Source organism: Argiope bruennichi, chromosome 1, assembly GCF_947563725.1.
Source record: "Argiope bruennichi chromosome 1, qqArgBrue1.1, whole genome shotgun sequence".
NCBI classification, from domain to species: Eukaryota; Metazoa; Arthropoda; class Arachnida; order Araneae; family Araneidae; genus Argiope; species Argiope bruennichi.
The window spans coordinates 31,047,176-31,072,727 of NC_079151.1; the positions used below are offsets into that span (position 1 = coordinate 31,047,176).

The following is a 25,552-nucleotide window of genomic DNA, read 5'->3' on the forward strand; positions in this document are numbered from 1 at the left end:
ATTAGAGAGAATACTAATTAAGGAATCTGGCAACAGCTTTTCTCTAGTGAAACAAAAGAAGACATCCAGTTTCCAAAGCTTTACTACAGATGTTCCAGAATTCCAAGTTTGTTGCTTTCTTTTTATATATTAGGGATTCTGAGTCGGTTTTTTCTGAGTGGGAAAAATCAATGAATCCAGGATCTGTATCTTGGTTTCTAAAGCCGCCACGAAATCCTTTAAATCGAAAGAATTGGCTGGATTTTCTTTTCTGATCAGAGCTGAGAAAATAAGGGAAAATACGTTTATTTACACGCATTAAGTAGAAACAACATGCATTGAGGAAGTCTAGCTTTTTCTTCGGTATACAGTGTTAAGATTAACAATTTCTTATTATGTGGTAGTTTAGTGCGGATTAAGATATTGGAACATTCATCTTAGTAAGTAGGATTAAAAATCGCTGAATTATTAATGCATCAGAACCTTATTATTAATTCGTCTAAAAAACATAACATTCTTTTTATACAGCTTTACACTACATTAGAATATAACTTTCTTTCATACATAGTTTTTTTCCATTTTTTATCCTATTTTAGATAAAAAGTATCCATTGTCCTTTCTTTCTCTAAATTATTTTACAGATTTCATTTTTTTTAAAAAAATATTATTATTATTACACTATTTTATTTTATCATATACTTATTTGTTAGATTTTCTTTCCATATTAAATTACGGAAATCAATATCTTAATTCCATATTGTATTGCATATATTTTATATCTTGTTTCGTTTAGATTAAATTAATATTTTTAATATTTAATTTATTATTTTGGTTTTTATTATGTGCCTGATTATTTTTCATTTTTTTTACAATATACAAATGTATTTTACATTCCTTTATTTTTATATTCTTATTCCCTGGTGTCTATATATACACACACGCCATGGAATATATATATCGGTAAGAATAGCGTTAAAACTTCCAAGGAGAAACTACTTCATTCATGTTGTCGCAATTTAATATACAAGGTGCCCCAATATTGGTCCGATGAACTTAGAAGGTTGTTAGAAGTCTTCAAATTCTAGTAGAACATAGTGTTACAAATCAAGTTGAGAAGGCGAAAATTATGAAAAACATCCGGAGATTTCGGCGCAACGCCAGAATGATTAACTGGAAAAAGATTTATTTCATTCATTATTACAAGAGTTGTTAGAAGTGACTGCCGCTGACGTCATTGATTAGTCTAACACCCTTAAAACAATTTTCGCGCTTGTATATACCAGGTATGCTTTTGATGTCTATCGCAGTGCTGCCAACTTGAGTTATATCTCTGCGGTATCCATAGGGGTACTATATAAAAAAATGGCCTTAAAATATGTATACAGGAATTTGCATGTCCTGACAATAAAATATTTTAAAGCTGAAAATTTTTCTTGCTTTTCGTTTCCTTACTAAGAGGTGGGACAAATATGCCCCTGAAGGGACTTGAGTATTCTCCGAATCCCTTTCTTGACTCCTGCTACCATTTGTTACCTCTCATTAATACCGGGGGCATGAAACTCTTTCCCTGGTCCATTTTCTTCAAAGGTCTGGAAATAAAACGCATCTTTCATGGTAATAGAAAAATTCTCCCACAATCTACTCTCAAATTTTACACGCTGCTTTAGTATTTTCAAGGATGTCATTTTCTTGAAAGCTTCAGGAAAAAGCTGGCCACCCGCATTCCCTCAATTCCTAACCACCCGCATTCCCTAAGAAAACCCCATATTCTAGTGGCCAACTCCCAAGATATGGGGGGGGGGTACTTCAGATATGTGGATGAGAAGCTTCCCGTATGGCCGTTGGTTCTCGCCGTTTGGAGAGGTACAGATATGATGAGTGTCGGCTACTTCCTACCGATCACGGGAAGTAATGTACCGTTGTGTATTTTGGCCGGTGGTGGCCCTTAGGACACAACCTAAGTTCTCGCCAATGATGTCAATGCTCTGGTCATTCAGATTTAATCCACATGCTTTAATTAAGCGGGGTAGAGTAGCCAGTGTGGTATACTATTGAGCATTGCAACACAAGAAGAATTGAAGAAATAATGCTTCCTTGGTTGTTCTGTCTATAGAGCGATTTTTATTAGCTTCTTATTTATGTTAGTGCAAAAAAAAAAAAAAATGACAGAATGTTAGACAGATAATTGCGTTTTTATATAGATTATATTTAAATATTATGTGCAAAATAAAAAAAAATATTGGTTAGATTTATTAACTAAAAATAAATCGCAATGGCTAGATGCTGCTGTACTTCTGCAGAGCATACACACAATTTGTTCGTGATAATAATATTGCTTTATAATCAGCTTTATAATGATCTCACCTGGTTGTGGTACTCGATGCCCATACTCAAGGTGTTGACGAGAATGGCTGTCAGAATCCCCCTCTGAAAATACCGATGATCGACGAGTTGCTTGAGCTTCGCCTGCTTGGGCTTCCACCAGCGACAACACATGGACGACTTGTAACGTTCCAGGAACGAGAAGTCGTCCAGGTCGCTGCTGCCCTCTTCGTCCTCCCCCTCGCTGCCTTCCACGGCCTCAGGACGACCGCTGGGGTGCTCGCCTTCCGGGTAGTAGAAGATGAGGGTGGGCGCAGACATATGCTTCTCACCTGAAATGGAAGGGTGAATTTGACTCGGATCCATTTCACGTGAATTTTATGCTTCTGTATATTAACGTTTATGCTAGAATTCATGAATTAGAATTATGTGAGTTCTGAGATGCATTAAGAATAACAAGGGTCGCATGCATTTTCACTAGGAATAAAGGTAAATCCCTAATAAAATATATACTTATCATGGAATTTTAGGTTTAGGTACTGAGAAATATAAGCACATGATCAAAAAGGATCTTGACGACTAGATGTTAAAATCTGGGCTTTAAGATCGGACAGTTTAAGGATCGAAACACGATTCCACTTTTGTTAAAGAGGTCTAGTGTACGTTACATCTGCCGAGACGAACAAAATGTTCTTCCAGTGATGTTGGAAATTTGGAAAAGGGATGTCATTTCAGGTGTCGTTTTCATCATCTGTCCGAATTTCAGAATACGACATTCATCCTAAAATTGCTTTAGTGCTACTTCCAAATGAGGCATTAATGTGATTAAACCAAATTAAGGATCATATTAGATGTTCATGAGGAGTTTAATCTATTAATGGGCATTTATGTAAGGCTGTAGCAAATTTAATATAATAAAATGCTTTGCGTATTTTCATACAAATATTAAGATTTAAAAGAATTTTTCAACTTTGTTTTTAATTTTAGGCTGTCAATATAGAATGTAAAATGGCATATTATATCTGATTAATGCCGAAAAGAATAGTTTTTAGGCTCATTCGGAATATTTATCCTGCAATCATTTGAATTTTTACTTTTATTTTCAAATAGGCATTACATTGTCTTAAAAACTATAAACAAACATGCATTTTTACAATAAATAGCAGTCAATGGAGAGGAATTGAAATTGTCAGGATACAAATAAATAAAACTCACAAGTAAGGCCAACATTCAATATTTATAATATCAGTAAAACAAAATATAGCAGCCCTTCATGCCCCTGAGACTATTACTTTTATTTAATTAGTGTTGCTAACATGAAATGGTAAACACACTGAAAGACTCTAATTATCCATTCGACTTCCAGTCTGCTGATCTTACATTACAGGCAAAGGAGGAGAATATATTATATATATATATATATATATATATATATATATATATATATATATATATATATATATATATATATATATATATTACTTCGACAAAAGAAATGTTTAACAGACTGGGCCATTTAGAAAGTTAATATAGTACTAATCTTACATATCGAAGTCAATATACACACAACACTCTGGTTGAAACATTTCACAAAACATCCAAACGACATTACACGACATTAACAATTGAAATGCAAGAAAGGCAAATTAGATATAACAGAGCATTACAAAATAGAAAAAAAGCAAAAGTTGACAGTTAAACATTGCCAAAACAATTGCATTTGCAAAAAATCAAGTATATGAAAAACAAAAAGCTGATTTTAAAGCAAAAAACGGACAAACCTCACAACACATAACAAAGAACATTTAGGAAAAAAAGGGGTATGAAACTATTTACGTAACCATAAGCCTTTGCTGGTCATGTGACTTCTATAAGTGAGACATCTTGTAGACGATTACAAGATCATTATACATTTCCTGCAAAAACAATTTTTTCATAATAATTCACAATATTTTACAATTCACCATAATCCTCAAATTCAGTACATTTCAGTGTGGATAAATTGCATGTCTAAGCATATTCTCCATCGCTCCACCATTCGACGAATTACTCACTTCACCATATTTATTGCTATTTCAAATTCTGCAAATGCAGTTCAGTTTTTTAACAGTTCAGTAATTTCAGTTCGGCGGAACCGTGCAGAATACAAGGCCAGGTATGGAATCTAGCTTCGTCGGTGAACAGCACATACTGCGTCAAAGCGACATTTTCCACTGACAAAACACACTTCGGTTGGTTGGAGATTTGGTCGATCATAAACATACTCTGTCCAGCTGCAACATCTTCAGCTTCCAGCTTATGGACAATTTTGATCTGGTAGGATTCTTTCTTTGCTTGTAACGTAACCACAACAAGATTGTCCATAAGCTGAAAGTGAATCCTTCATATTGTGAGCTGTAGAATATCAAACTCCCAACTTATTCTTCTTGTTCTCTGCCTTTTGTACAGTCTAGGGTATCACTGAAAGTCTCACAGAATGCTCTCCTTCAAAGATACTATCAGCAAACTTGAGTCGTTCACTTTATTCTTGATAATTGACCAAATATAGTCTGGCTTTTTTAATTTTCTCATTCCATTTTAAAGAACATAAAGAAACGGTGTTTCTTTCTTCTACTGTAACCATCCTTCAAGTTTATTTGAGAAGAGAATAAAAATAATCAAGATTAAAAAATACATATGTTAGACTTTAGAATCATCTTGTATTTAAATGTAGTAATATATACTAAACATTTGTTTCAAGACTTTTTAATTTATTTTAAATAAATTAGAATAAACATAAATAACTCTGTTAAAGCGTCTATCTCCAAGGCTTAGTTTTGGGCGCAGTTAGTTTTAGAGATGTTTTTATCTTCCTAAAAGGCACAACCACACTTCCCTAAAGTTGAAACTGGGAATTCAGTACCGCATGAAAGAGTCATTCTCCTAAAAAAGTGAATCATAATGCAAATCTCAGATGGGAGCAGCGAGCGCACCTCATTAAATAGGACCTCCGGTCTACCCGCGCGGAAATGCCTCATGCTTATGATTATCTTCAGAAGGCAGAAGATGTTTCAAAATAAATTAATTACACTCTTCCAAATCGACTGGAACAGCTACTCAGCGCTTAGAATAAGGTTAAGATTTTGTCTGAAACTTGATATGCTGCAATTTTTTTCCATTACCATCCGCCTGGGGATTAATAAGCGGTAGAAATTATTAATACCTGAAACTCCCCCTGCCTCCCTTACGTCATGTGACTAATAACAGTCCCGAGACAAAAAGAGAAGTCGTCTTAACTAGCCCTTGGTAACAGAAGACATGGTTTTTAAAAGCAAACGAGCTTATGTATTTTAATTAGAATTTAGAGGGAGTGAATTCTAATTAGTTTTCTTTGATTCAACGCAAATTGAAATCTCTTTTATTTGAAGTTTTGTTTAAATCTTTATGCGAAAGGGTTAAAGCCTCCGGAATGAGCTATTTGCAATTTAATTAGAAATCCAAGGTTTTGTTCAATGATAATTTTGAAATAACAAAATTTGATGTTAACACCCCCATGTTTATTCACTTCTTTAATCAGATTATTATTTGAATAAAGAAATTCAAGCAACTAGTCTGCAACAAAATGCTTTAATATTATGTGGATTTCATTTAGTTTACATTACAGTGACTTGTTATGAATTATAAAAGTTCGTTAACGTGCTGTTCACTCACTTATCCCATCCATTTTAAATAAGAATAAATGTAATTTCATAAAATCTAACTCTAAACTTTTTTTTTATTAAGCAAAAAGAACTATTTTGATAAAAAAAAAAAAAAACGTTTAAGAATGTTCGCCTATTTTCACAATCGTCACATGATTCTTATATGTGCATTTGATGTACACGAGAAGAATTGACTCCTCATTTTGGTTCCCAAAATTTATCCACTTGTATAGCTTATTAAAATACCTCCTTTTATAAAAGCATTAAAAAAAACATTTTTAAACATGGTTTCTTCTGTTAAAGTTTATTCTTAATTTAGGTTAATAAAAATATAATAAATAAAAAATAAACACAAAATATTTCAAATTATGGATTTAGTTTTCAAATATTTGTATTGCATTAAATGAATAGTTTTAAATAAGTTATACAAGTACATAAGTACATAAAATTCCTAAAATTTACCTACTGTTGTTGTTTCTTATGGCACTTGCCATAGGCAAGCCCGCTGTACGAAGTTAGCGGATTTAAGCCTGGGGGGAGCGCCTCTTGTTTCTATAGTAGCGCCATCTAGGGCCAAGAGAACGACTTAGTTACACACACGTCACAACCCTTTTTACGGGGCGGACTTCATTCACTCAACCACAGATCGTAATTTATACCTGAATCAGAGAACGATCACCCCTGATCCAGCACCCCCAGTGGTATTACTCTCGATATGGAGGAATTTGTGACCAAGACAGATTTAACGCGCGTCGGCCACGAAAAGCACGCGGGGAGTCTTCGGCCGGCGGGGTTCGAACTCGCAACCTAAGGGACGCGAATCCGACGCTCTACCAACCAGCCTCATTTATCTACTTGTATACCTTATTTAAATCCCTATTTTTATAAAAGCATTTTTTTAAAAAATACGCTTCTAAAATGGATTCTTTAGTTAGAATTTATTTCTAATTTAAGTTAAAAAGAACACAAAATATTTATTGGAACTATGGATTTAGTTTCCAATATTTGTATTGAATTAGGAATATAGTTTTATAGTAACAAGTGTTTAACAAACTCAAATTTTATTAGCTCTCAGAAGTCTATTGTCTGTCAGCACAATCTGAGTAATTTACAAATGTTCAAGTAGAACGCAAATGGAGGCATATTTCTTTTTTATACACTCTTATACAAATTTTTATCATGCACTAGCATACAAAACAAAGAAATACATTTTGTATTTTCAATTAAATGTTCTGACGTATCGGCCTTTGTTGATTTAAGGCAATTTGACTTTCCATTTTACTTACTGTTTCAAAACAAGAATTTAAGACTAAAAACTTCGGAATTGTTTATTATCATACAGTTTTATTCAATTTCACTTCTTTCATGCTTTTAAAAATGAAATTTTGTAATAAATTTTTCTCTTAGTTCCTGAGTGCTAGAACTTTGAAATTTTATATATTGGATGAAAAAATACTATTTTAAAATTTTCAGAAATATCAATAAACCAATGATTAGATATAATTTTGATTTCGTGTTTGGAAATTTAAGAATTTTTTTTCACGAGATTAAGAATTGTAAAATAATAAAAATCTAATATTTAGCACATTAATAAAATTTTGTTTTAAAGACTCTTTTAAATTAATTTAACACGTACTCTTCAGGATTTCAGGACAAATTTATGTGCGTAAATTTATGAATAAGAATTATTCAAAAGCTTACAATTGGCAGTAAAAATTTCATTAATAAAGGAGATTCAACCATCTCATTTGATTTCCCATTCTCATTTGCTCTTTATTAACATAGCGAAGCGAAAACGTTGTTTCTTGAATAGATATAGTTAAAAAATGAAGTCGAAGTGAATGGTTTTTTACTAAGCCTGACCTCTCTTTATCATTTCATTTCCCTGTCATCACGTCTTATTGATGCGTCTGCGTCTGTGTCATTCAACCGATTTGAGACGACACGGGACTCATGTTGTTTGTCTTCTCCCCAGATTTCAGACTCCATCCATCATCTGGCTTCGGTTATGAGATTGTCTGCCTCCCCTCGATCCTTCCCACTTCAGTCGCTGGGCGAAAATTGCAATAAGACCATGGATGCTATACTTTTCTAGTATTTTTAGTGCTCTTTGAGAAATACGAGTAACATAGGTATTTGTGGGCCTTATGAAAGAAAAATGAAAGAAAATGGATCGGGAAAATTTAAGAATAAAATGCTTTAATTTAAGAATGATAAAATCTCTTTTTTAAAAATTATTTACTATTACTATTATTTTTATTATTTTATCTTATTTTACTACAGACATTTTATATATTTTTTATAATAAGTTTTTACTTGAATAAGGAACCATTGCTTGATTTTTTTAAGCCCAATGCTCTTAAACCCGCTTTTAATGGTGCTAAGTATTCCACTTATTTATTTTAACAAACTATAGTTATGCATTAATATTTTACACTTATTTATCAAGCGCCCTCCCCCTCCCAGTGATAGTCAGTTATAAAATGGATGACAATTATTTCAAAATAGGAAACATCGCGGGATTCTGAAAAAAAAAAAAAAAAAATCTGAGTTCTCGTGATTCATAATTTTCTGCATGGGGCAGGGAGGGGGTGATACCTTTATTAGAGAATCTGCTATAAATTTCTTAGAGACTGCTCCCCCGTTTTAACAAAATTAATTTTAAAGAAAAACTAATGGAAACCTGTTGTCAAACAAGCTCATCAAGCAATCATGACTATTTTTAATAAAGTAAAAAAAAAAATGAAGCAAACAATTCTAGTGTTTAGTAAAATAAAGAATGTTTTTTGAAATTATTTTTGCCAAAGTGCTTTTTTTTTCTAAAGAAATATTGATATAATATTGTATGTAGAATAAAGTACGTTAAAGGAAGACGCGCTTGCGTTTCTCACCTCTTCCTGAGCAGAACCTGTGCACAGAGAAGTTGCAGCTGGCAGCCAGGGCGGCCCCCTGCGTGCCGCTGAGGGCCAGTAACTGGGCGCAAGTGAGGCGGGATGTTTTGCTGCCGCTAGACACACGCCTTCGCCCTGGCTCAAGAGAAATGGACACCCTCGGGGAGGGTTCCTTTCCAGCATCTTGAGGCAGTGTTGGCACTAAAAAGGGTTGAAATAATGAAACGTACGTTTTAAAATTTAACAGAAAACATGCAAAAAGTTAATATGACACTTTAAGAAGTAAACGAGTGCAACATATCATGAGGTGTTTTCCCATAGTATATCAGATTTATGAGAACCCATAAATAATTTTATTTAGAATGTCGTATGTTTTAAAATTTTTAATAAGAATTTGTTTCAATTAATTATTTGAATTTAATATATATTTTAAATAGAAGTCAGAAATCTATCAGAAATGAACTTTGATCCCTGAATTGGTGCAGCCTGGATCTAAGATGAATAAATTGTGATTCTGTTCACAATTGTAATTTTTTTTAATAAAATAAAATATATAATTTGACAGAAATTTCTGTTGAGATTCTTATTTATAAAAGAAAAATCCATCTCTTCATGTACATTAAATTTCACAAAATCCTGAGATAAGGAAAATCTATGTATGAGATAAGGAAAACTTATGTATGATATAAGGATATTCTTTATCTCAGAACATTTCTTTTTGCTTAATTTATACATATGAGCAAAATTAATTATAAGAATTTCAATTAATTAATTAATTACGAATTTTTAATATTACCTTTTCATATGATCATCTTATAATGGAATTAAATAATTTCATTATTTCAACAAATTCTTTAAAGCGATTATTTTTCCATTGTTAAAACTACAATTTATAAAGTTCTTCTTCTTTGATACATAAAAAAATATTAATCACAATTTAGTTTGCACTTTCCAACGTTTTAAAATGATGTTTTTCATTTCAAGCTTATTAAATAAAAAGATTTTAAGTCCATTTGATAAGTTCTAACTAGCGAAATATACTTTCCTACCAGCATGTACCGGTTGATTATAAACGAATATCTCAACTTTGCAAGGCTATTAAAAACAAAACAAAGTAGAAATTTATTATTCGTTGGAAATTAAGAATAATAGAAAGCTTCAATTCAACACCTTATAAATGTTCATTGTAAACTCCTAAAAACATGAAGGCGACATGATGGCTCATCCCACATTTTATCAGCATCTTTAATGTGACACTTAGAAAGCCTGTAAATATATAGTTTAAGTTTGTCAACGTCTGTTGTTATCGGGGGAACAAATACTTACTGTTTGAGGTAACCCAATAAAATAATCAAATGTTGCCATACACGCATAGCATATCTACATCCTTTTAAACTCTCACACCAAGAATGAAAAAATAAATAAATGTGGGATGTGTTATCGTACCGCTTCAATATCTTTCACATTTCTGGAGGAGCTCCCACAAAATTCTTATAACTGAGTTGAATTTAAACTTTAATTAGTTATTTTTTATATCTGATGAACAACAAGGCTATACTTTGTTTTATTTTATTTTCATAGGCATGAAAGATTGGATTACACATTTATAATCATCTTGCACTGTTTTTGGCTGTTTTCTAATTCTCTATATTTTTTTTCATTTTATTTTCTTAGTTATTATATTTTTCTTTTAGAAATCATATTTAAGAAATATTGATAAAAAAAACTTTACTTTTCACAAAATTCTGTGTTTGATTTGTTTCTAATGATTTTTTTTAAAAATATTTTCTGAGAATGCTTTTGGAAATTTAATTCCATCTTCAGTTATTTTGTTTTTTTATTTCTAAAGCATCGTATTGTTCTTTCATTTAGTTTATATGATGATACAACTATTTTACAAGTTTCTTAGTAACATTTTGTTTTTGAATTCAACAGCGCATTCTTATTTAATTCTAAAGAGATAAAATTAAAATGCTTTCAATTTGAAAGCATTCTAAGAAACTGATAAATAATTTTCATCAGATTTTCATTAAATTGATTTTTTTCATTCTTATCACATAATAAACAGGAAATGTTTAAGACAGATAACCTTATACTAAACAAACAAATTGGTTGATAAAATTTTTTAATTAAGCTATAATGGGATATTTATTTCATTAACCTTTAATACAAAACATTAAATAACCTTTAACGTATGCAATAATGCATATGAGTTTTTATTTCATTAAATATTTTCAAGAATTAAAAACATAGCCTATTAAGTATATGCCCAGTATGTTAAGTAAATACTTGCCATCCTTTAATTTTTCTAGCAACATGTTTTAATCCAGTTGACATGCAATTGGATGAATTAATTTAGTTGTCCTTTTTGCAGCATCGATTTCTTACTGAAAACAATATATAAAATTACGATTTTCATGCGATTTTGACATTTGGCGATTCCATTCCACCAATTCGTATATAAACAGAGAACAACAGGTGTATGGTAACTAAATTAACGCTATTTAAATTTATTTTAATTTGAAACTTATAATATTATTCCTAAGGGACTTTGAATATGAAATAATAGATAAAAGAAAAAACCTTAATCAAATAAAATTAATATTCCAGAAGAAATGAGTTGATTGCTAAATATGCCAAATCAAATAATAAGGAAAAACTGTTAAACAGACATATGGCTAATATTCCGGACGAGCAACCTGGTTGCCATAGGCTGCTAGTTTAGCATTAATGTGATAACCACTTCTCTCTATAATTTTAAATCATGCTTGACCAATTCCTTGCGCATGTTTATTTAATTTGCTTTAAAGTAAAAGCATGCTCTAATTTCCACAATAAAAATTTTAATTAAAGAAAACTCGGCATATTAAACAAGTCTAGTACTTTAAGAAAAGACAGAAGAAGCTTCTAACTGAAAACGAATTTCAGGGGCTGAAATGACTTGATCTCTAAAGCGAAAGTTACGCTTTCCGAACGAGTGGACCATTACGCAATATTAAAGCATATTTCCTTTCACCCAGGGCTTAGGTGATGTCCTCAGGACGGAAGGTTCCATTACGTAATGATGATGGCCATGAAGTAATGATAATGTGCCATTAACACTTATGCAACCAAACGCTAGAAGCCAATAATGCACCATAGCTTTTAAGTACCTTTAAGTTCGTACATATAATCTTGATGACCCGTTCTTTTTTTATTGTTGCATTGGATTATATTATCTTTCACCTCGCAAATTTAACAGCAGTAAAACTGTTCAACTGAAATTTTAGAAGAATCAGCCGGCAATTTAGTGAAGCCCCTAGAATGCTCGAAAATTACTTATGTGTTTGTAAAAGATCCGGAAATAATTGCATATGATGATGGACGTTAAACATAGGACATTCGTGAAATTTACAGCTGGGTGTTAAAATGTAAAAGAAAGATTTCAACTTGCCGGTTTTCTAGAAATTTGTATTTCTGTCATTCGATTATTTCCTACATTTAAAAAATAATTCAAAATTTTAATTCAATGTATTATTAATGCATTGTGCTCTATCATCCAAAACAGTAACCCTTTGCAAAAATCTGGAAGAGATATAGATCACAAAAGGAGTTTCTTAATGAGACTGCATATGTTATATTATTTTGGATACAATTGGCATTCATTTATAACTAATTATCAGACTAATTATCAGTTTTAACGCCTTTTTGACATAACTTCCTGAAAAATTACAGCTCAAAAGTAATTTTTACATAATCTTAAAATACAAATTTTTTTCCTCAATGTTATCAAATTATTGCCGTTTAATTTCTTTCTTATTTTTAATTGTTTAAAAAATATTTTAAAGTGTATTTTATAGCAATACATTATATTGTTGAAGTAAGACTCAAATTATTTTCATTATTACACTAACATTTGACTCTCGTTTTTAATTCTATTGAAGATGATCGATATATGAAGATTCAGTTTATTTTTCCATATTGAATATGTTTTTGCATAATGCATACTTTTAATAAAAAATATTCTGACTGTTACAACTAAAATTTAATTTCAGATGTACGGTAAATTCAGATGAAATGTGGAACTACATAGAGTAGTTTAAAGAAAGATATTTCCAAATGTGCACTGCATAGGGCCGCAAAATGCCCAAATCCTCCACTGGTATATTGTTTATTCCCAAGACAAAGATTATTTTTAAAGTCCGAGGTACAAGATTATTTTATCAATCTTGCCATGACGTTTGGCCTTAAGTTTTATTTCCACGCTATTGGATTTTTATTAGCTGTTCCATAAAAGGTACTCGGGAAGTCTTACCAGAGGAGTCAGTGGAGAAGAGGTAATCGCTCCCACTGTAAGAAGGCTGATCTCTGGGCACGTCCAGGTTGGGCCTCCTAGGAGAGCCAATTAGATCGATGTCGGAAATCTCCGGACTCGCGCACGGAGCCTGGGGGCTCTCCGCGAACGGAACTTGTAGGACTGCCATTTCTGGCATAGGGTGGACGTGGGTTGAAGTCTTCCTGGTCTGACTGTTGCCGTTGAGGGAGGCGGAAGACCGACGATGTTTGGAGGAAGAAGACCAGGAACCACGCTGCTGGGAAGAGGAGCGCCGGGTTCTCCGCCTCAGAGAAATGCTGGTACGGCCGTACTCCTCTTTGCGTCGTTTTCTGCGGAAGTGCTTGTACCAGAGGAGGAGTCGCCGCCTGCCGCACCTGAAAAAAATACCGAAGCTGATTCAGACCTAATTCTTGTTGCAAAAAATGGCCGATGACCATCTATAAGCAACTATAATATCACAGAATCAGAAATCGTCGGTTGAAGTTTTAAGCCTATCAAACAGTTATTGAATGTTGTGAGGTGATACACATTGTCGACATCATTTGTTCGTACATTATACATCGTCGAAATCATTTGTTCCACGACAAAATATACATCTGGTCGTGGTCAAAATGATTTCATTTTGGTGTTGTGTAAGTGTTTAGTTAATGCGAGGAAGTATCAAAAGGTTTCGAAACTAGCTCTTTCGCCAAGGAACTATTTAAGCGCACTCTTTGTGATAGTAAAGTGTTCTCTTTGTATCTCGATACAACATTCTCAGTTCTCTTGTTATTTCTGATATGTGTCTTGATCTCAAAGCTTAAAGCTATGTCGATAGATATATCATTGTTTTTTTTAAATGCATGCCCCCTCTTAAAGCTTGCGTGCTTCTGATTAAAAGGACTCATGACAACGCCATTAAAATTATTGTATAATGTGCAGACACTTTATGATAAATTTGAGTTTAACAAAAAATTCCTCTCATTTTTTTTGTTTAAGCTTACTGTTTATTTTAGGATCTCGAAAGTGAGGAATTATGTATTCACAAAAGCATTATCTCATCAGTGTCTACTCTTCATCACAAAAATAAGAGGTACTTCAAAAATATTTATTAAGAAATTGCATGTTTAAAAAACTCTTTTATCAATTAATAGCTCAAATTTTTAAATTTCAAAGCCAGATGTGAAATTTATTATCATCAAACATCGCTATTTCTATTCATGAAGCATCGCTATTTCTACAAGTGTTTTTCAGAACGTCCGTGCTTTTTTATTTTCACAAGAGCATGACATGAACCTCATCTGGCAGTTTATGCATCATATCCATAAAAAGTAAACATGGGAAACAAAATTTGCATTACAGCCATACAATTAACTATGTTTAGAATAAATTTAGCTACTAAATTTTGTTGGTACTAAGTCTTCTCGTAGACTTTTGAACAATGTTGATATCATCATAGAATTTGTATTGAATTTTGGTTCAGTGGAAACAACGAAAATGGAATCGTTTGAAGATCTGTAAAATAAACCGTTTATTACATGTAACACTTATAATATTTTATCACACTTTTTAAGGATTTGTCTTTGAATAAAATTTATTATATATCTGTGCACTGTTTTGAAGAACAATCTTTAATAAATGAAAATTCAATAAATCAGATATGTTTCTGTAGAAGGAATACGAAGTGAAATCAAAATTCATAAACAGCCAAAGGGTGTAAAGAAAGTAAAAGAGAAAAATGGAAAAACATTGGGAGAATGAAAATGAACTTTAGGCGAAAATAAAAAGTGAACGAATAAAAATAAATAATTTTGTTGTAATCGGAGCTTCAAGTCGAGACTTATGGATTTGAGTCTCTGATATCTTTAAATTCAAAGGGAGGAAAAACGTTGATTTCAATCTTCAGAACCATAAATCGCGTGTGTAATAGGTTTACATGGGCTATCCGAAAACTGGAACTAGACTCTATTTCTCTTGATTGTTGCTTCTATCTTCTCTTCAAGTTTTCATTTTCATTTGCTCCTCGGACTTTCAAAGTGATAAAATAATAACCAAAATTTCAGGGAGGAAAATGCAACTTTAAAAATTATTTTAGAAGAGGGTGATGTACCACTGTCCATAGTCTTAACGAGCAAGTTATCTCTATATACAATACTCAACTACCGATGCAATCTGACATAAATATCAGAACTCCTTGAGATTGTATGCTATCTGTCGGAATGAACCTCTAGAACTAGTCTCTGATCTGTTCGATACCATCTAGTGAAATGTACAGGAGTGAGGGGGTTTTCTGAGCCTTCGCTGTTCTATACTCACCTGGTCAGATGGGCGATATATTTGACGATCTCGTTGTAGCAACCGGTGGGTTCCGAAAAACTGTTGCTAGAAAGACTGCTGCTAGAATTCATAGTCGATCGTTCCAAGCGCATGCGTTCCATCTCGCGTTTCTTTGTCTCCGAAAACTGAGTGGCGATGACAACGAGGCACAGGTTGATCATGAAAAAAGAACCAATCTAGAAAAAGAAGATTCAATTGTTTAAGTAAAAAAAGAGCATCATTCTGCATTGTTAGATACTATCAGAATATTTGGTTCTACTTGTTACAATTGATATGATATAATTGTATTACATATTTCTTGGTTACCGTTTAGGTTTTAAAATTATAGGTTCAGGAGGAACAAGGAGATCTGAGATACAGATTGGATTGATTTAAATACTCAATATATAACAGTCTTACAATGTTTTTTTTATATATTGAAACCATTTTCTAACTTCTGTTGAAAATGGAATAATGAATAATTTAGTCAATAAATATAATCGGCACATGGATTGGCACATATTAAGGATATGTATCAACTTTATGGCGTAATTGGGAGGCGAACAGCGTCCCCAAACGTTGTTCATATAAATTTAAAGGAGGTGAAATTCGTCCTTAAAGAACATAAGTTGATATGTGAAGTAAAAAGCATGAATTAATGAACATTAAAAAGATTATATATTAATAAAAATTAAATGATTAATTCTTATAAATATTAGTTAAAAGGAGTATTGTATCTTATTTTCATTGCATTCCTTCTTTGCAAAGGTAACATGACAATTTTAAGATGACTTTTTGAGTATGACGTATACTTTTTCTGATTAATAATCATGGAATTTACTAAATTTATTGCGTAATTGGAAGGCAAATAGCGTCCCAAAACGTAGTTAATTTTGTTTTTAAGGGGGTGAAATTGGCCTTTAAAGAGCTTGAATTAATATCTGGACATTAAAGATTTGATAAATTGGAGGATTTCTTCAATTCGATATTAAAATTGAGATTGATAAAAATCATTAAAGTTATGCAGCTTTTAAAAATAAAGTGCGATGAAATGGAACCATGAATCAAACAAAAGAAAAAAAAAATATGAACATAATCTCCTGGAGCCTTAATTATTACCTGGATGGTTATAAATGTTTCCAATAGCAGTTAATAAGATAAAAAAGTAAAATAATCCGGAATTCGAAGTCGATAGATAGCATCGAGAGTACAGGTCAAAGCCAAAGTTATATTTTAATGACTTGATGATTACAGATTTAATGGCGGAAGGTTTTCAGAAACGCAGTGCAGCAACAGCGGAAGAATCATTACTTTCTAGGGACTCGACGATCGCTAAAGGAATGCTATTTAATTATCTGCCTTCACTCCTCTGTGTATATGAGGATTGAATGGATAAATAAAAGGGAATAAGCTTAATTATTGAATGGAATGTATCTAGAGAAGTACTAAATAAATTTTTCATTGTTTTTGCAGCTCAGTGTAGCAACGAATTTTTCTTTTTTGCAATGTTGCGCTATGGTCTTTCATTCAAGAATGAATTCACTGTAAATATATTTAAATCTGATTCACCTAAATTTTTGCTTAGAATTTTAGTCTTTATAATTCTTTTTTCATTTACAAAGAGATGATTTGTTATGCATTAACTATTTGTATAATGTTTAAAAGATACATGCATTTAGAAGATATTGCATTAAAGAGAATTGCAACAAAATTCATAATTAGCCAACATGTAAGTCTGCTAATAATCTAATTAAAGTTGATATACCACGTATCTGATAAAGTAATCCTAAACATTTTTTATTCTATTTTTTAATTATGTTACAAGAGCAAAAATGTAGATAAACAAGGGATTCTATTTATTTTTGAACACTTTATTGAAAGATATGTAAGTGCTTTTAAAAGTTACAGCCGTACAAGTTATCGAAATGATATGCATAAAAGTAGTATGGATTTATGAATTGGAAAAACCCAAGGGAGTTTTATATTAATGAACTATAGAGAAAGAAAATGTGTTTTGTTTAATGTAATTACTTTTACTAACACAAAAACGATTAATTTTTATTTTCTTTTATACAAAGTATACAAACTTTCACGTTTCAGATTTTTCTGAGTCTAAAAAACACATTTTTTAGAATTATGTTTTGAAAATAAGCTACAAATGTGTACATTTTTGGAAATTAAAAAAAAAAGTCATTCAGAGAAAATCCGTCTTTCCGAGTATAAGGGAACATAATAACTTTAAAAGGCAGAAAGCTAGATAGATGAAATTTGGTACACAATTGAAGCTTCTAAAATGTAGAACCGTATCAAAGTTTGAACTAAATTTGTTAAAAAGCAAATAGCCTATCAGTATGCAAATTCCCATGCATGTAAAGGAGATAACTGAAAGATGCAATATCTTACAAAAATGAAATTTAGTGTATGATTTTGTTTCTAAAAATGTAGCTCTGAGTAAAATTTCGATTTCAATCTATCGTCAAATCTCTGACATCTATATTTGGTTTCCCTCACTATACGAAGTAGCAAAAAACTTCCATCTGCGAGACACAGAAAATAAAAAAATACGGGAATACGCCAAAAAATACACCAAATCTCTGACATCTATATTTGGTTTCCCTCACTATACGAAGTAGCAAAAAACTTCCATCTGCGAGACACAGAAAATAAAAAAATACGGGAATACGCCAAAAAATACACCAAATCTCTGACATCTATATTTGGTTTCCCTCACTATACGAAGTAGCAAAAAACTTCCATCTGCGAGACCCAGAAAATAAAAAGCTGAGTTACTCATAACGTTCATGGAATTGAAAAGATTCGCAATTTTATGTTTGTATGTGTGTGTGTGTGTGGGGGGGGGGGGTAAACCTTGCTTGGACAGTATATGAAATGTTTGGGAGGATTACTTCAACTGGTTTTAGTTTAGATATTCTAAGATTTAATTCATCAAAGTAAAATCCATTTGAATTTAGTTCTTTTAAAGATATAATTTAGTTCATTATACTTTCAGCCCAAAAGGAAAGAATGTTCGCTTCTGTTAAAATTTGATAAATTATTCAACAAGCTTTGAAAGTGTCAAATTTAACTAAAACTTTAATGGTTTGCTTTTTTGGAATTCTGGGAGAATTCTGCACTCCAAAAATCTTTCTAGGCAGAAGTGAACGACTTCTTCAAGATATCTTTTAATTGTACTCCCCGTATAATTACTCATAAGCTGCTCCAAAATGACTACTATCCAGATTTCCATCGAAATAAGATTTCACAAAAGCAAATTTCCGAAGCACCATCTCCGGCGAATTCCGAAAGGGAATAATTTATTGCGAAGGGGACAGATTATTCGCGAACTATTTCTCCATCTCCATCGAAATATTTCCAAACAATAGGGAGGAATCGTCCGGAAACAATGGCGAAAGATTGCCATTTTTATTTCTGATTTTCCCTGTTTCGACGAGCTCATTACATGCCAGTAAGCAGTAATTCTAGACTGCGATATAAATCCTCATCTTCCGAAAGGAGGCCCGTTTCTTAAGCACATACTGAGGAATGGGAATGGACTGTTCCGTAATATTGATCTCTTCATTTCTCCAGGGAAGACGTGTTACGTGAAGCACTGGCACAGGCATTCTACATTGCAGCAAATGAGAGAAGAGGCAAAAAGAGTACCCGTAGGAGAATATATGTATCTCATTCTTCCATTAAGTGGCGCTTTCTTTCTCATAAAGAAGTTCCATTCATTTTCATCCAAGAAATCGCTAATAAGTTAATTTTTTTTAAAATTGATATTATTATTTTTTCACTTTCTCAAGTGATTAATTGAAAACAATATTGTAAATTAACGTCATTTATATTAATTGTATACATATTTAATAATAACATAGATTTAATTTTTCTCTGCATCTGCGGAGTTAATATGAAAGTATAATTAAAAGTGTACATCCCTTTATTCCAGGAATTAATTAAAAAGAAAATTGCAGCCTAATTTCATTCATTGCAAAGATGACATGACAAATTTAGCATGATTATTAAAAGTACACTTTTTTGATAAAAAATTATAGAATCAGATTTCAGTTGAAGCCTTAAATATTGTTATTTTACTTTCCTCAAGAAATTGGGAACATTTTTACAACTTAACTTCATTCATTGTACTGATAACATGATAAATTTAGTAAGATTAAAAATGTATCTTTCTTCCAGTTAATTGTTATAAAATCAGATGATTGAAATTGTAAATGTTATTTTTCACTTTTTAATGATTAATTTGAAAAATACTGTCATCTTATTTCATATATGATAATATAACAGATTTCAAATATTTCTGTATCTAAACAAGCAAATTTTCCATGGTAGATAAATTTTGTGTAGTTAAAAAAAAACACATATTCGGGTTAATTTACACTAAGTCCAAAATTAAGGTCACAAAAGTGGTTTTCAATGTAATTATAAATGACTACCAGTAAAATTTAAACAAATTATATTTTATATATTGTGAAGGACCGGTAACACGATATTAACCTTTGTTGTGGGAAAAAATGTTGTTTAGCATTAGTTTTTGAGGAACTACTGAAATTTGACCATTTAGACATCTAGGAGTTTTGCCTGCAATTTTATGAATATTGCATTAAACAAAAAACTTAACCTGTTTCCAGTGAGAATGAGTTCTCATAATCGTTTAGACGATTCCTTGAGATGGAGAGCCGTTGGCAGGCTTGAAGCTGGGCAGTCTCAAGCGGTGGTGGCTCGATGATTACAAGTGGCACCGAAAGTGGTATCCAGGTTGTGGAATCAATTCCAAACAAGTGGTACTGTAACCAGGAAGGCCGGCCAAGGCCTTCACAGAGCAACGACGCCTGCACAGGATCGCAATTTGGCATTAAGCGCACGACGGCATAGGCTGACAATGGCTCCTCAATTTGCTCGTGACCTTGCTGCTGCGTCTGGAATAAGAATTTCCAGACAAACAGCATACAGACGTCTAGCAGCTGTTTATGCCCGGCGACCAGTTGAGTGCGTCCGTTTGACTGCATCCAACAGAAAAGCCCGGTTGTTGTGGTGCCAAACATATCCGTCTTGGGCACAGCAAGAATGGAGGCGTGTTCTTAACAGTGATCAGTCAAGATTTACCACACAGAGTGACACTTCATCTGGTGAGAGCGAGGAGCCCGCTATCATCCGTCCTACGTAAAAGAAATCGACAGATTTGGTGACAGAGGAATCCTTGTCTGGGGTGGCATAAAGTTGGGCGGTCGTACACCACTGCACGTCTTCGATGCGGGTACTGTCAATTCATATCGCTATAGGGATGAGATCCTTGAAGCCTATGTGAGGTTGTTCCGGTGTGCTTTTGGCCCAGACTTGATGTTTATGGACGATAACGCGCTTCCACACAGAACCCAGATCGTTGATGATTTTCTTGAGGAGGAGGGTATTCGACGTATGAACTGGCCCTCGAGGACTCCGGATCCCAATCCTATTGAACATGTTTGGGATGGTCTCGGAAGAGCCATTGTACAGCGTAACCCCTCTCCTAATACCCTCCAAGAGTTAAAAGCTGCGCTTTTGGAAGAATGGGATTTGTTGCCCGAAACATTTATTGGCACCCTCATAAACAGTATGAAAGCTCGTTGTGAAGCCGTATAACAGTGCACAATGGTCACACTCCATATTAGACAGGCTTTCCCTGAGATAAATGTTTTATCTCTGATTCATAATGTAACACTTTTTGATATACCCTGTTTCTTAATTCCCAATTAAAATCTTTTCCATGTCGTTATGTGTCTATGTTCATTCTTCCATTGTAGTGTACCTTTGTGCCAAATTTCGTGGCAACGCAGTGAATACCTTTTCATTTTTCGCAGATTTTATGTTTGTGACCTTAATTTTGGACATGAGTGTACAATGAAATCAGTTGTAGAATGAAACTACATGCTTTTTAGTTTAATATTTAGTTATTAATGTTAAAGTTAATAAGTATTTATTTCCACAAAATATATTTCTGTAGAACCTTAAAGAGGTAGAAAACATGGAAACACAAACTTGAAAGCACTTATTGGACCAAATACGTAAAATATTGTTTCCAATATATTCAATATAAAATTTAAACGTTCATTAAGTTTCTCATACATCTAATTAAAAAAAAATACATTCTGAAGCCAAAGGGCAATTGGCAATTGTTCCTTCGTCATTAACTGCAATGACTGCCCCATTAAGCTAAACTCTACCCTCTGGAGATAAGATGCTTTAGTAAGAGCCAAGCGTGCAAGGAATACACAATAAATGAATACTTCTCCCTTCTATACTTTTGTGTGCATATATTTTTCAAATTAATGTTTTTCACTTGTTTGTTTGCAATTTAATCCTAAAAAGTAATTTTTACTCTATTCGAAGCACACAAAACTAGTTTCCCACATATTCACTATTCTTGACGTTTTGTGGATCCATTTTTGGATTCCTGTGTTCTGAAAGCCTGCACTTGGTATAAGAAACAATATATGATCAGTGTTCGACTCTCAAGGCACATATCTTCCAGAATAAGAGGCGAATAGTGACCGTTCCTGGCAACAAAAACGTATGGGAAACTTCTGCTGAGCTCCATTATCATCAAACAATGGTTCACCACATAACACTGATTCACCACCTCTGCATATTCATCAATAAAAAAAGAACACATATAATTCTTAACGTGGACATCACTTGAGTTTTAGAAATTCAATTCGCAACTCCCGATTATTGTAACTAACAAAAATGATGGCGAATTTTGATCGAAGATAAATTCTCTGTCTTTGCCTTATATCTATCATTGTAGTCAGAAGAGAAAGAAAAATTAAAGGAGATATGAACTCCTAGTCTGAAATATTGAATCAATATAATGTTTAAGTTTGATTCGTTTATCTTTATTTTTCTTTTAATATATATATATATATAATACTTACTCTATAGCATACTGCTATTGAGTAAATATTAAAGCATATTGTTCTAATAATATAAGCCAATATATTATAGACTTGTTTCTCGAGTTTTAAAATGGTATAAAAATGATTTTCTACAATAATATTCTTTAAATTTATCGAAGAGAATAATAAAATATTAATAAAATTAAAATCTAATTAATTTTTTTTAAGAAATCTGTTTTTAGAAAATATCTAGTATCCCAGAAATTATTTCCTACTGAATTTGATAGCTCTACGTACAAAAATTTGAATTGCAGAGTACTTTGAACACAGCTTACGGGTCACATCATGTATGATACAAATGCTAGGTCGGATTTCTGAAAAGGCAAAATAGCCTATTGACTTGGACCCTGAGTATAAGAACCCATAAGCAGTCAATTAAAAACATATTAGTCTAGTTAGCAAATAAATAATAAAAAAACAGAATATATGAATTATGAAATATTAAGATATTATCACTTTGTCAGTCATAATTTGCAGATTCCTATATACTTCAATGTGTATGCTTAGTTATCGCAACATTTATAAACAACGAGAGTTATATATTATTGTATATAAACACAGAAGATGCGCAGTCTTGAATCGTAATAAATGAAGTAGAATAAATACGTTTCATAGTTACTAAAATACAGGGTGTTCATTAATTATTGTCGGGGTTTCCGTACCTCATAACTTTCGAATAAAAAATACTACGCAAAAACCGATTACGAATTCGTAAATTACAACTCAAAGAATTTTATTAATGATATTAAAGTGTAAAGCAAATGCGCTAAGATCGCATTGTTGCCAAGTAAAATTCTTTGAGTTGTAATTTACGAATATATAATCGCCTTCAGCTGAATGCCTAAAAAATGCAAATTGTGCAAGCTTTACACTTTAATATCATTAATAAAATTCTTTGAGTTGTAATTTACGAATACGTAATCGGTTTTTGCGTAATATTTTTTATTCGAAAGTTATGAGGTACGGAAACCCCGACAATAATTAATGAACACCCTGTATAATATTAACTTAAACAAATTATTATCATAATGATTAAGTAAAAATATGAAATTAAATTAACCAGTTATGAAACATGTCTTATAACGCACACTGCCTAAAGCCATAAAAGGCTTAAATTTGCTTTGCAGAGATTATGCCAGTCAATAAACATCATCACGCTAAAATTGAGAAACGATGTTTTCAGCAGCTTTCATTACAATAATCTGAGCGATCAAAAAGCAATAATTTCCATACCTCATGTCCTAAATCTCTGAGGCTTGTGCAGTAGTAAACTTTCTTATCCTAAGCTTACTGTCAGTTGATCGAGGCAATTTCTCAAATAATTTCTATGAAATATTTTTATTTTACTAATATATTTCTACTAATATCAGTAAGCTTCAATTAAGAAAATTTTGTTTATGCTTTCAATGCTGCTTTCAATTTTCAATGTTTCATTCTGTGTGCTTTAATTCCAAATACACAGAAGTAGCTATCTAAGTAAAAAAATTAGCAACGAAAAAAAAAAACGAATAAGCAAAATCCATAGTACAGATAAAAAGATATTCTATGCATAATTCTTTCTTTATCTTTTTACAATCGCACATTGCTTTTGTGAGACTTTAATTTATCGTCAGTAGCTTAAATTGTTTTAGTTCAGATAAAAGGTATTTTTCACTTTCTTTTTCGAAACTTTCTTTCAGGAAATTCTTTTGGTACTAATATCGAATGATTGATCGGCTTGGCCATCAAGTTCCGAATGACCAGTCCGTTAATTTGATAATTCATGCTCAAAAAGACAATAATTTCATCATTATAAAATATTTTACAGTAATTATTAATAAATAAATGTCATAATTCACTGGAATTCTTATAATCTATAATAGTTAATAATAATTTATATTCATACTGGTGAAATCCTCAAAGCCAGATCACAACAGGTTTCTTTATATCTCAATGAATTGAATATAATTAACAGCTTTATATTCAGTTAAAATGCATCTGTAACTAAACTATTATTTAAATGGACCATTTTCTAAAAGGAGTTAGATTAAATCTCATTAGAAAGATTTGATCGTTTATTTTAATAAGCTTTATGGGTAATAGGAGTTTTACATATTGTGACGTTTACAGAGTAATACTCTTTATAAAAGTTTTCAAAATGGAATGCATGGAGAAAATTAATCTTATAAATAAAGGAACTTACCCAGCTTTTCCTATTCTGGTTTAGAAAATAAAAAAGGTATTTTGAAAATAAACTGCAAATCGCAAAATTTTAAATAAGTAAGTTTAAAAGGTCCCTTTAAGCTCAATTTAACAGATTTAATTTACATCTTAGAATTATAGCCAGAAGTCTAAACAACAGCAATTACAACATGCACTAAAAATTTGTAATTTTTGCAAACTAAAGTCTTAAAGTTATTTCTCTTTATATTTGTTTTTAAAAAAGTATTAAAAATGTCACTGACTGAAAATACAATACGCTCTAATGTGACAAATTAGGAGCATAATTATTTTTTGATGGTGCCGAATTCTTTTAGATGTGTTAACTGCTTACACAGTTAAAAATTTTTCGGAAAACAGTCATCAATTATATTAAAAAAAGTAATTTAATCTTTTCGTTAAACAAAACCAGTTTATTTAATCTTCAGGCGGTTGATTTAATTTACAGAAAAGCATAATTGAAATATACGAGCAATATAATAAAGATAAACAGCACCTTTCTTTCCGAAAGAAAAATAAGTGACTCAATTAATCATAACTAATTCAAATAAGCAGATGAATTTCCACTTGTTTATAAGCGGAAAATAATCGAAAAAATAACGAAAGGAAATAAATTATCTTCCACAAATTTAATCACTTTCTTAAAACTTTTATTTGAAATTTTCTTTTTTGCATTTGTTATCAAATAAACATGTCATCATCTGTAAATGATAAGAAAAGTGTTTTCATTTTGGATACTTTTCACTTCAACGAAATAGAAAATTTTCTTTTGATTAGAAAACAAAACTTCAATGCTGGAAAATTTTTAATGAAATCCTAATTCTTTCAAGAATAAAACAGTGGAAAATAAATACGATTATAATATCGAGAAAAGGAGAATGTTTTTGTGTTCTGTAAAGAGTAGAAAAAATTTCTAGTGGA

General features: G+C 31.9%; 1 protein-coding gene across 1 annotated transcript in view; it reads right to left on the reverse strand.

Annotated features, from left to right (window-relative positions):
* LOC129976024 (voltage-dependent T-type calcium channel subunit alpha-1I-like) overlaps positions 1 to 25,552 on the reverse strand; it is a 154,961-nt gene that overhangs the window by 80,647 nt on the left and 48,762 nt on the right. Inside the window, exons 6-9 of the mRNA XM_056089362.1 lie at positions 15,483 to 15,679; positions 13,167 to 13,561; positions 8,873 to 9,073; positions 2,344 to 2,633 (exon numbers count right to left, since the gene is read on the reverse strand). Coding sequence (XP_055945337.1) covers positions 2,344 to 2,633; positions 8,873 to 9,073; positions 13,167 to 13,561; positions 15,483 to 15,679 — 1,083 coding nt within the window. The remainder of the gene's footprint in view (positions 1 to 2,343; positions 2,634 to 8,872; positions 9,074 to 13,166; positions 13,562 to 15,482; positions 15,680 to 25,552) is intronic.